Here is a 12,868-nt window from a genome sequence, read left to right on the forward strand (position 1 = left end):
ACTGAATACACCATGTCAACCTTAGCGAATTATTTGGCGATTAATCCCTGGCATGCTGTTAACAACATCCGAAAGTCGAATCTGTGCTTTAGATATGTTATTACTACCAACTGATTGAAACAAAAATGTGTCATAAAACTACACTTTAAGTCATAAAATCACGTACGAAATTTGATAGATTTAAGTCATAGTGATTTTAAGTTATCGCATTTACATACTTCTGAAAATATAGACCGACAGATGGTCAAACCTTTATTGGATTTGACTCAAAATTGAAAAGTGGAAATTGGAATTTCGAAAGTGTCTAGATTATAAATGTTGATTCTGAGTACTGAATGATATCTATCTAGCTCTCTTCGTACTATAATTATCGGCTAATTAATAGTCGAACAACCGGGCAGACAGACTTCTCCCTAAACGGATCTGGCACAAAATTTGATAGAAATCAACGAATTTCGTTTTAAGCCTGTATACCAAATTTCATCCATTTAGCTCAAAGCTTTACGGAGTCATCTTTGTCACAGACAGATGGACATTTTCCAAAAATGTCTTTGTAGCACTTAAGGAGGTCGAAAACGTGGAAATTTATCAAAATCTCGAAATTGATTTTTTTTTTTTATCGATTACTCTACTTTCTCTATACTTCGTATGCAAGAAAGTAAAAATAATAGAACTTTTAAAAAAAAATTTTAACTTTTTAGTGCGCTAGTAAAAAGAAAGTTTTTAAAAATTGGTAGTATTAGTTTCAATTAGTTTTGAAATTCCAAAGCATAATTTTTTTTAAAAATCGTTTTTTGGTTGTTGTTTTTTTTGTATGAATTTCCATATAGAAGTTTTTGTTTATAACAGTTAGTACAAAATATCTTTTTTATCTTTTGTTGCTCATCCTGCATAACTTTTACATAAATTTTTAAACATCAGTAAGAAATTTTAAGGATTCATATTCATGATGTTTCCCGATTATGACCATATCTCGTGATGTATTCAATCTTTCATGGATTTGTATCCTTGATGTATCTTTCTGTTTCCCGATGAAAATTCAGAAATCATTCCTTGATATCTCCTGACAATAGAAAATATATGAAACTAGGGAAACGGCTTTTATGTAATTCTAAAATTCAAATAACTCTTTATTTAATTAAATCAATTTGATTGCCACGCTATTTTCCTCCGATTTTTACAATTTTTAAATTATATTCTCTTTAATGTGTTTGTTAGATAGAAATTTTAACATTTTATAAGATGAAGTGGCTTTTAAACAATCACGTCTAAATTATTAAATAATTGTGTCAGATTAAGTATAAACAAGTAATGTTTTCATTGATATGAATTATAGCATGAACGTATATTAAAGTAAAGTTTTAAATTTAATAAAATATTTTCATGCAGCGAGCAGAGACGCATGCTGAAACAACAAAGGAAATTCAAACGTCTAGACCAAAACTCTTAGCATGATAAAAATATCGCCTCAAAATTTATTATTAATGGGATTGTCTGTATTTATGTAATGCTATTTTCTAAATCAATTTTCTAAATCGTTCCTAAATCAAGTTTATTATAGTTTATTAATTCATAAAATTAAACCAGGAGATGCAAGTTTCGAGATATTTCTGTTAAATTTGAAACAAAATATGCAAACAATTCTTAAAGATTAAATATTTTTGAAATATAAATAAACTATTTTTTTTAATTGGAGGTTAAAAGTCAACTGGGCACCGTTTCTAAATTTATCTTATTTTAGAAATACATAAAATTATACCAGGAATTACAAATTGCTAGATATTTCTGTTAAATTTTAAATAAAAATAAGCAAATAATTCTTGAAAATTAAATAATTTTGAAATATAAATTAACTAATTTTTAACTGGAGGTTGTTCTGTAAAATTCAACTTTACAATTCGATAGAAAGTGAATGATAAATATTTGCTGCATCGATTATTAAATATTAAAGTTCGAAATATTTATTAAAATTTTTTAAACAATGCTTGAAAATAAAGCCAATGGTTTTAATTTAAAATTAGTTTTAAATATTAATTTTTCATCCTGAAAAAAGAGCAATGAAAAATTTTAAAATTTAAATTAATTAAAAACAAATAAAAATTTTCAAAATCCTTTATAGGTGAACGGTTACTCATCTATTAATCTAAAAGTAATCGCTATATTTCGAAGCTCTAACTTTCATGTTTTGCAATGTGGGTCCTTTTGAGAGATTGTTTCATCGCGAAATTTAGAGATAGTCTACCAGCTTTAAAACACAGTCACGTTAAAAAAAAAACTTTCAAAATATAAAATTCTTTCAATCATTCTTTTCTAAAAATCTTTCAAAATGTAAAATTCCTTCAATCATTCTTTTCTAAAAATCTTTCAAAATATAAAATTCTTTCAATCATCCTTTTCTAAAAATCTTTCAAAATATAAAATTCTTTCAATCATTCTTTTCTAAAAATCTTTCAAAATATAAAATTCTTTCAATCATTCTTTTCTAAAAATCTTTCAAAATATAAAATTCTTTCAATCATTCTTTTCTAAAAATCTTTCAAAATATAAAATACTTTTAATCAACCTTTTTAAAAAAAATTTCAAAATATAAAATTCTTTCAATCATTTTTTTCTAAAAATCTTTCAAAATATAAAATACTTTTAATCAACCTTTTTTAAAAAAATTTCAAAATATAAAATTTTTTCAATCATTCTTTTCTAAAAATCTTTCAAAATATAACCATTTTTTTGTTTAGTTTTACAATATAGTGAAAAAAATTGATAGTTCATTCTGACTTCTTTGTAATCTATTTATAAAGCAATTAGCATCGTTTAATAATTCTTTGTTTTCTAAACAGGTTTAGGGCGAATTTTGATTTTTGCCTATTGAAGGAATTTTTATTTTGATTTAAATGTATGTTTAAATGTTCCCGATTTTGTAGTTATATGCGAAACTCAGGCATGTCATTATAAAAGAAAGGAAATTCCATTGTAAGTACATAATATTAGGCAATGTAATTCGATAAAAAGAAATTACATGGAACCTATGAAATATATGGTTGTCTGATGATTCATCTATACCAATCATATAACGTTTCCCCAAATATGAAGATGACTTCTAATTAGAAAGCAATATTCAAAACTCAAAAATCATTTAATCGTTAATCATCATCAACAACTCATAAATCATTTAAAATCATTTTAGTAAGATACCAAAATTTGATCAACATTTTATCATTTTTGTCCCAAAACTATCAGTTGATTAGTTTCCGTTTAATTTAAAAATTTAACACCCGCAATAATCATGCCAATCTTTTTCTGATAAAATCGAAAAGACAAGATAGAAGTAACATTTACTAGAGTATATTTTTCCAGGTATTGTGACTGATTTTTGAGTTTCTAAATTGAAAAAGAGATTATTGTAGTTATTTATTACACCAATTCCGAGTATTACATGAACTTCTATTTGACTGAAGTTAACTTTAAAGCCAATTATCATACATACGAATATACATTGAATAGTCACAATATTAAGAATACTTTCTTTATAGTACAGAACAGAATGCACGACCTCGAACTATGATAATATCAGATATTATTTTTTCGACCCGTAACTCCACAGATTACTGAAATTTTCTAGGTGACTTCTGCGATTTCAAATGAAATGAAAACTATTAATTGCCTTCGATTGGATAACTGTGCTTCGAAATTGTGATAAGGTTTTCGTTATCACATTTTCATTATCCTCAGAAACAATTTTTTTTTCTTTTTGCAATGAAGGTATCAAAGTATCGTGGCCATTATGATGTGTAAGACAAAAATGTATTTTAATACTAAAAATTTAAAATTTAAACATTTATTTAGAAGTAAACAAAATGAATGAATGAATTTAATGAATATCAATAGAAAATTGTATGAAACTTATGCAGGAAATTCTATTCCAAATATCATAATTTTGTGAACTTCTGGCGTTATAATAATATGCATTATTTCATAACTCATTTTCATCATCATCAGAATCATTATTTTTCATTTCGCATTAGACGAGTTAAAGTATCATGATCATTTGTGTGTAAGAGACACTAAGTATTTTTATACTAATAATTTAAAATTCTAAAATCTATTAAGATGTAAACGGAATTTAATGAATATCAGTAAAACATTCTATGAACATTTATCAGGAAAATTGGATACCAAATATTAAATGTGTGAGAATCTCTGGTGTTGCAATAATATGCATTATATTATAACTCATTTTCATCATCATCAGAATCATTATTTTTCATTTCGCAGTAGACGAATCAAATTATCATGATCATTCGTGTGTAAGAGACACTAAGTATTTTCATACTAATAATTTAAAATTCTAAAATCTATTAAGATGTAAACGAAATTTAATGAATATCAATAAAACATTCTATGAACATTTATCAGTAAAATTGGATACCAAATATTAAATATGTCAGAAATCTCTGGTGTTGCTATAATATGTATTAATTCATAACTCATTTGCATCATCATCAGAGTCATTATTTTTCCTTTCGCAGTAGGCGAGTTACAGTATCATGATCATTCGTGTGTAAGACACGATAAGTATTTCCATACTAATAATTTAAAATTCTAAAATTTATAATAATTTAAAATTTTCAAATCTATTAAGATGTAAACGAAATTTAATGAATATCAATAAAACATTTTATGAACATTTATCTAGAAAATTGGATACCAAATATTAAACATGTGAGAATCTCTGGTGTTGCAATAATATGCATTATTTCATAACTTATTTTCATCATCATCAGAGTCATTATTTTTCATTTCGCATTAGACGAGTTAAAGTATCATGATCATTTGTGTGTAAGAGACACTAAGTATTTTCATACTAATAATTTAAAATTCTAAAATCTATTTAGATATAAACGAAATTTTATGAATATCAATAAAACATTTTATGAACATTTATCAGGAAAATTAGATACCAAAAATTAAATATGTGAGAATCTCTGGTGTTGCAATAATATGCATAATATTATAACTCATTTTCATCATCATCAGAATCATTATTTTTCATTTCGCAGTAGACGAATCAAATTATCATGATCATTCGTGTGTAAGAGACACTAAGTATTTTCATACTAATAATTTAAAATTCTAAAATCTATTAAGATGTAAACGAAATTTAATGAATATCAATAAAACATTCTATGAACATTTATCAGTAAAATTGGATACCAAATATTAAATATGTCAGAAATCTCTGGTGTTGCTATAATATGTATTAATTCATAACTCATTTGCATCATCATCAGAATCATTATTTTTCATTTCGCAGTAGACGAATCAAGTTATCATGATCATTCGTGTGTAAGACACGATAAGTATTTCCATACTAATAATTTAAAATTCTGAAATTTATAATAATTTAAAATTTTTAAATCTATTAAGATGTAAACGAAATTTAATGAATATCAATAAAACATTTTATGAACATTTATCTAGAAAATTGGATACCAAATATTAAACATGTGAGAATCTCTGGTGTTGCAATAATATGCATTATTTCATAACTTATTTTCATCATCATCAGAGTCATTATTTTTCATTTCGCATTAGACGAGTTAAAGTATCATGATCATTTGTGTGTAAGAGACACTAAGTATTTTCATACTAATAATTTAAAATTCTAAAATCTATTTAGATATAATCGAAATTTTATGAATATCAATAAAACATTTTATGAACATTTATCAGGAAAATTAGATACCAAAAATTAAATATGTGAGAATCTCTGGTGTTGCAATAATATGCATAATATTATAACTCATTTTCATCATCATCAGAATCAATATTTTTCCTTTCGCATTAGACGAGTTAAAGTATCATGATCATTTGTGTGTAAGAGACACTAAGTATTTTCATACTAATAATTTAAAATTCTAAAATCTATTTAGATATAATCGAAATTTTATGAATATCAATAAAACATTTTATGAACATTTATCAGGAAAATTAGATACCAAAAATTAAATATGTGAGAATCTCTGGTGTTGCAATAATATGCATAATATTATAACTCATTTTCATCATCAACAGAATCAATATTTTTCCTTTCGCAGTAGACGAGTTAAAGTATCATGATCATTTGTGTGTAAGAGACACTAAGTATTTTCATACTAATAATTTAAAATTCTAAAATCTATTAAGATGTAAACGAAATTTAATGAATATCAATAAAACATTCTATGAACATTTATCAGTAAAATTGGATACCAAATATTAAATATGTCAGAAATCTCTGGTGTTGCTATAATATGTATTAATTCATAACTCATTTGCATCATCATCAGAATCATTATTTTTCATTTCGCAGTAGACGAATCAAGTTATCATGATCATTCGTGTGTAAGAGACACTAAGTATTTTCATACTAATAATTTAAAATTCTAAAATCTATTTAGATGTAAACGAAAACATTTTAGGAACATTTATCTGGAAAATTGTTTACCAAATATTAAATATGTGAGAATCTCTGGAGTTGTAATAATATGCATTATGTTATAACTCATTTTCATTATCATCAGAGTCATTATTTTTCGTTTTTCAGATTCGATAACACTCCATACCAGAATGCTCAGACTGCCCGGCGAAATATGATTGAGCACACTGATCTGGAGCCAGTATCCTGCGTCTACCTCTTCCAGTTATTCCCCTTCTCTATAGCTTTCGACCGGACAATGACAATCCGGGAAGTCGGAGAGAAGATCCGGGAGTTGTTCGGCGGGGAGGAGATGGTCGGGCTGCCCGTAGAGACCTTTTTTCTCATTCACAGACCAAGAGTGAAATTCACATGGGCCAACGTAAGTCTCAGAATGTTTCAGTATATGGAATGTTTATAGCACGTTTTGATGGGTAAAACAAAAAGCAAAATAGTTAAATACAACAATTTCTAGGTAATAAAATAAAAAAAAATAATCACTAACATAAAAAAAATTTTAAAGCTTGTAGTTTAGTCGAATTGCCATGAAAAGCATCAAACTTTTTTATTAAAATGCGTAACAGAAATTTTATTGACTGAAGTAAGTTGTTGTGTTGGTTGTTCAAAATAGAAACCTGTATTTGCTATTAGATATTAGACTGGATAAGACGAGGGGAGAGTTGAAATAAAGCTGAAATAAAAGTCTTCATATTTAAATAAAAAGCAATTAATTTGGGAGAGGAAATTTAAATTAAAAAGTTATATGTAATATAAATACCAATAAAATGAGTTATAAGACGCCATTACAATTTTATTAGGTCAAGAGTAAATATAAAAAGAAGAATAAATTAGAAAAAAAGGTTTAATTTCTTTTTTTAATTTTAATAAATCTTTTGGAATTTATTTTCAATAAATGTTACATGCACGGAAACAACTAGTAAAACTTTCAGATCTATATCTGCAATGTTTTTCGAATACATCGTATAGAAATACATCGTTATAGGAATCGTTAATTAATCGTTAATCGTTAATACATCGTTATAGAAACCAGTGGGAATTGTCCCCCGAAGCTTTCTCGTACACTCTCCCATAAAAGTCTTCGCCCCTTCCATCACATAAAATTGTGAAACCTTAGGTAAGAGTGGAAATACCTTGCACTGTATAGGTTACAAAATATAAATTACGACAATTACAAAATATAAATATTCGCGAATCTACTGCAAGAATACGTATTTTTGAGGCCTTTTTGGAGACTGATTTGGCAAAAATGCTTCAAACCAAAATTTGACCAAAAAAACGTGACCAAAATTTGGCACGAATCTACAATTGTAGTCACAGGGTAACTTCAAATCTCAATGATTTAAATCATTCCGTTTATAAATTATTGTATTTACATTCATGCTAAACTACACACCGACAGACATTCAACCTTTTGACAAATCCAGTTCAAAATCTGATAAAAATCTAAACCTGCGTACCAAATTTTATCTACTTAGGTCTTAGCGTTTTGGAGTTATCGAGTTTAACCGTACTCGAACAGCCAGAAAGACAGAATTGATGCAAATGTTTTCATTCAAAATTTGATAGAAATCTACAGATGGGGTTGTAATTTTCTATACCAAATTTCATCTATCTAGCTTAAGGCTTTTTTGAGTTACTCTGTTCACATACAGACAAAATACCAAAAATATGTTTTTCGGACTAAATGAGGTCATAAACTTGAAATCCACCAAAATCTCAAGGTCGTGTTTGTTTGTTTTTTAACGATCACAACATTTTCTGTATACTTTGTATAAAAAGTGCTTATAAATAATTTTCTATTAGTTCCAATTTAAGGAATTTAAGGACCTGTACGCTTATTAGTACGCTTTTTTTTTATCAAAAAATTTAAGTCTACAAAATTTGGCTGAATACAACCCAATTATTTAAGAGGAAACATGTAGCATGAATATTTATGATCGCAAATATATTTATATATTATGAAAGCAATATATTATGAAATATATTTATGATCGCAATGACTTTTATTGATTTTAAAATGAAAATTCAATGTTTTAACGTTCTTTTCTTCTTAATTAATCAATATACTGGACCAAACGAAGTCTATGCGGACAGCCTACCCAAAAACAATTGTTATTATGTATTTTTTTAATATTATAATATAATTCAATAGACTATTATGTCAATTTGCTTTTTCAAGAGAAAAGTCGAGTTTTCAATATCATTAATTGGCTATAAATATTGTAGGGTAGATTTAAATATTTTTTTTTGTTTCGATTGCTAGGGGAAATGAAAAGACATGGCATCGGCTCTTTATTTTTTTTTATCTGTGCTGTCAGCTATTTATATAAGTAGGGTATCTTTCCTCTCTAGAGTCCAATTACATAATTGATTGCGTATTCAATGAGCTTCAGAAAAGGGAGAAGATATATGAATAATTTATGATCCTATCAAATGGAAAAAAATTATCCACTTCTAAAATTAATCTTATCTTTGCAAAAATTGACATCATTTTAAGAAACGATGGCAAAAACGAGTCAAGATGTTTTTTTTAATAACCATTTTTTCATATTCGAAAAATGCAAAAGCGCAGACCACTAGTTCCAATATGCTACTGAGTAGAAAACGCAGCCGCTATATCTATTCTAGAAATTGACATGTCATGCATAAATTATTTTGTTGAATAGCCATGTTTTAATTTTCGAAAAACGCAAAAGCACAGACCACCATATTCCAATATATTGTTGCTTAGAAAACGAAGCCTTTATATCTAAGCAATAAATAGGATTATATGAATTATTTTATTGAATCACCATGTTTTTATTTTCTAAAAATACAAAAGCACTGACCATCAAGTTCCTACATATTGCTAAGTAGAAAACGCAGCCGCTATATCTATGCTAGAAATTGACATGTCATGCATAAATTATTTTGTTGAATAGCCATGTTTTAATTTTCGAAAAGCGCAAAAGCACAGACCACCATATTCCAATATATTGTTGCTTAGAAAACGAAGCCTTTATATCTAAGCAATAAATAGGATCATATGAATTATTTTATTGAATAACCACGTTTTTATTTTCTAAAAACACAAAAGCGCAGACCATCAGGTTCCTACATATTGCTAAGTAGAAAACGCAGCCGCTATATCTATGATAGAAATTATCATATCATGTATGAATTATCTTGTTGAATAACCTTGCTTTCATTTTCTAAAAACACGAAAGTGTAAATCACCAAGCTCCTACATATTGCTGCGTAGGAAAATAAGCCGCTGTATTTATGCTAGAAATTGCAATGTTATGTCCGAATTATTTTTTAATAACCTTGCTTTCATTTTCTAAAAACACAAAAGCACAGATCATCAGGTTCCTACATATTGCTGAGTTGAAAATGCAGCCGCTATATATATATGCTGGAAATTGGCATATCATTTATGAATTATTTTATTGAATAGCCTTGCTTTTCAATAAAATAAATTTTCTAAAAACACAAAAGCACAGACCATCAGGTTTCTACATATTGCCAAATAGAAAACGCAGCCGCTATATCTATGATAGAAATTATCATATCATGAATGAATTATTTTGTTGAATAACCTTGCTTTCATTTTCTAAAAACACGAAAGTGCAAACCACCAAGCTCCTACATATTGCTGCGTAGGAAAATAAGCCGCTGTATTTATGCTAGAAATTGCAATGTTATGTCCGAATTATTTTTTAATAACCTTGCTTTCATTTTCTAAAAACACAAAAGCACAGATCATCAGGTTCCTACATATTGCTGAGTTGAAAATGCAGCCGCTATATATATATGCTGGAAATTGGCATATCATTTATGAATTATTTTATTGAATAGCCTTGCTTTTCAATAAAATAAATTTTCTAAAAACACAAAAGCACAGACCATCAGGTTTCTACATATTGCTAAATAGAAAACGCAGCCGCTATATCTATGATAGAAATTATCATATCATGTATGAATTATTTTGTTGAATAACCTTGCTTTCATTTTCTAAAAACACGAAAGTGTAAATCACCAAGCTCCTACATATTGCTGCGTAGGAAAATAAGCCGCTGTATTTATGCTAGAAATTGCAATGTTATGTCCGAATTATTTTTTAATAATCTTGCTTTCATTTTCTAAAAACACAAAAGCACAGATCATCAGGTTCCTACATATTGCTGAGTTGAAAATGCAGCCGCTATATATATATGCTGGAAATTGGCATATCATTTATGAATTATTTTATTTAATAGCCTTGCTTTTCAATAAAATAAATTTTCTAAAAACACAAAAGCACAGACCATCAGGTTTCTACATATTGCTAAATAGAAAACGCAGCCGCTATATCTATGATAGAAATTATCATATCATGTATGAATTATTTTGTTGAATAACCTTGCTTTCATTTTCTAAAAACACGAAAGTGTAAATCACCAAGCTCCTACATATTGCTGCGTAGGAAAATAAGCCGCTGTATTTATGCTAGAAATTGCAATGTTATGTCCGAATTATTTTTTAATAATCTTGCTTTCATTTTCTAAAAACACAAAAGCACAGATCATCAGGTTCCTACATATTGCTGAGTTGAAAATGCAGCCGCTATATATATATGCTGGAAATTGGCATATCATTTATGAATTATTTTATTGAATAGCCTTGCTTTTCAATAAAATAAATTTTCTAAAAACACAAAAGCACAGACCATCAGGTTTCTACATATTGCCAAATAGAAAACGCAGCCGCTATATCTATGATAGAAATTATCATATCATGAATGAATTATTTTGTTGAATAACCTTGCTTTCATTTTCTAAAAACACGAAAGTGCAAACCACCAAGCTCCTACATATTGCTGCGTAGGAAAATAAGCCGCTGTATTTATGCTAGAAATTGCAATGTTATGTCCGAATTATTTTTTAATAACCTTGCTTTCATTTTCTAAAAACACAAAAGCACAGATCATCAGGTTCCTACATATTGCTGAGTTGAAAATGCAGCCGCTATATATATATGCTGGAAATTGGCATATCATTTATGAATTATTTTATTGAATAGCCTTGCTTTTCAATAAAATAAATTTTCTAAAAACACAAAAGCACAGACCATCAGGTTTCTACATATTGCTAAATAGAAAACGCAGCCGCTATATCTATGATAGAAATTATCATATCATGTATGAATTATTTTGTTGAATAACCTTGCTTTCATTTTCTAAAAACACAAAAGCACAGACCATCAGGTTCCTACATATTGCTGCGTAGGAAAATGAGCCGCTGTATTTATGCTAGAAATTGCAATGTTATGTCCGAATTATTTTTTAATAACCTTGCTTTCATTTTCTAAAAACACAAAAGCACAGATCATCAGGTTCCTACATATTGCTGAGTTGAAAATGCAGACGCTATATATATATATGCTGGAAATTGGCATATCATTTATGAATTATTTTATTGAATAGCCTTGCTTTTCAATAAAATAAATTTTCTAAAAACACAAAAGCGCTGACTACCATGTTCCAATATATTGCTGAATCTCAAATTTTAGAAAAAATGACGTAACCACTAATAAAGTTTTTAATAAATAAAGTTTAACTTGAAGAATGTCAATATGATATTCCAATTCTCACCAAGTACTGACCATGTAGTGATTGGATTTTGAAGCTTTAGGAAATAAACGTTCATAGATGGTGCTAGACAACTAGCGCGAGTGTAATTCAAAGAGTGATGTCATTCGAGTGTTGGCTCTTGGAGGAGAAGGAGTTACTGAGCAGAGTAACTCGAACGAATCTGAAATAAATCTGTTAAGTTTTCTATTTGCCTAATTTTTTTCAAAGCACTCACGAACCAGCCACGACAGCCCGGCATTTCGATTCTTGCATTAAACACAGTAACTGTGGTCTAAACTTTAAGCGATAGCAATATTTTCAACCAATATTGTAAATATTCGGCCTTTTATGCAACCCCAAAATTGGTATTAAACTATAATGGTAGATTGAAATTCATGGGATCAAAGACCATTGGGCCCTTTTTCTTTGTTGATGCCATTTCGATAACAATCGAAAGTAATATCACTATTTCTGCATTATTGTGCCTTAATGAACTAAAAAAAATTAACAACACAATTGCTGTATTGTAGGTAATTAGGGAAAGAATTTATGACTTAGCTAACTCATTGGCATTTTGATAAATAAGAGTTAGTATAATCGTTTACTTTTCTGTGAAGAAGTTATACTTAAGAGAACATATCATTAGAAAGTTTTAAATAAATGCTGACATATTTTAAAGAAATATTCCATAGAACATTATAAAGAAATATTGACATATTATAAAAGAAATATTGACATATTATAAAGGAATATTCTACAGAATATTATAAAGAAATATTGGCATATTATAAAGAAATGATCCA

General features: G+C 27.8%; 1 protein-coding gene across 1 annotated transcript in view; it reads left to right on the forward strand.

The window, feature by feature from the left end:
* LOC129989196 (soluble guanylate cyclase 89Db-like) overlaps positions 1-12,868 on the forward strand; it is a 109,688-nt gene that overhangs the window by 43,247 nt on the left and 53,573 nt on the right. Inside the window, exon 2 of the mRNA XM_056097574.1 lies at positions 6,584-6,836. Within this exon, the coding sequence (XP_055953549.1) occupies positions 6,584-6,836 (253 nt within the window). The remainder of the gene's footprint in view (positions 1-6,583; positions 6,837-12,868) is intronic.

This window comes from Argiope bruennichi, chromosome 10, assembly GCF_947563725.1.
Source record: "Argiope bruennichi chromosome 10, qqArgBrue1.1, whole genome shotgun sequence".
NCBI classification, from domain to species: domain Eukaryota; kingdom Metazoa; phylum Arthropoda; class Arachnida; order Araneae; family Araneidae; genus Argiope; species Argiope bruennichi.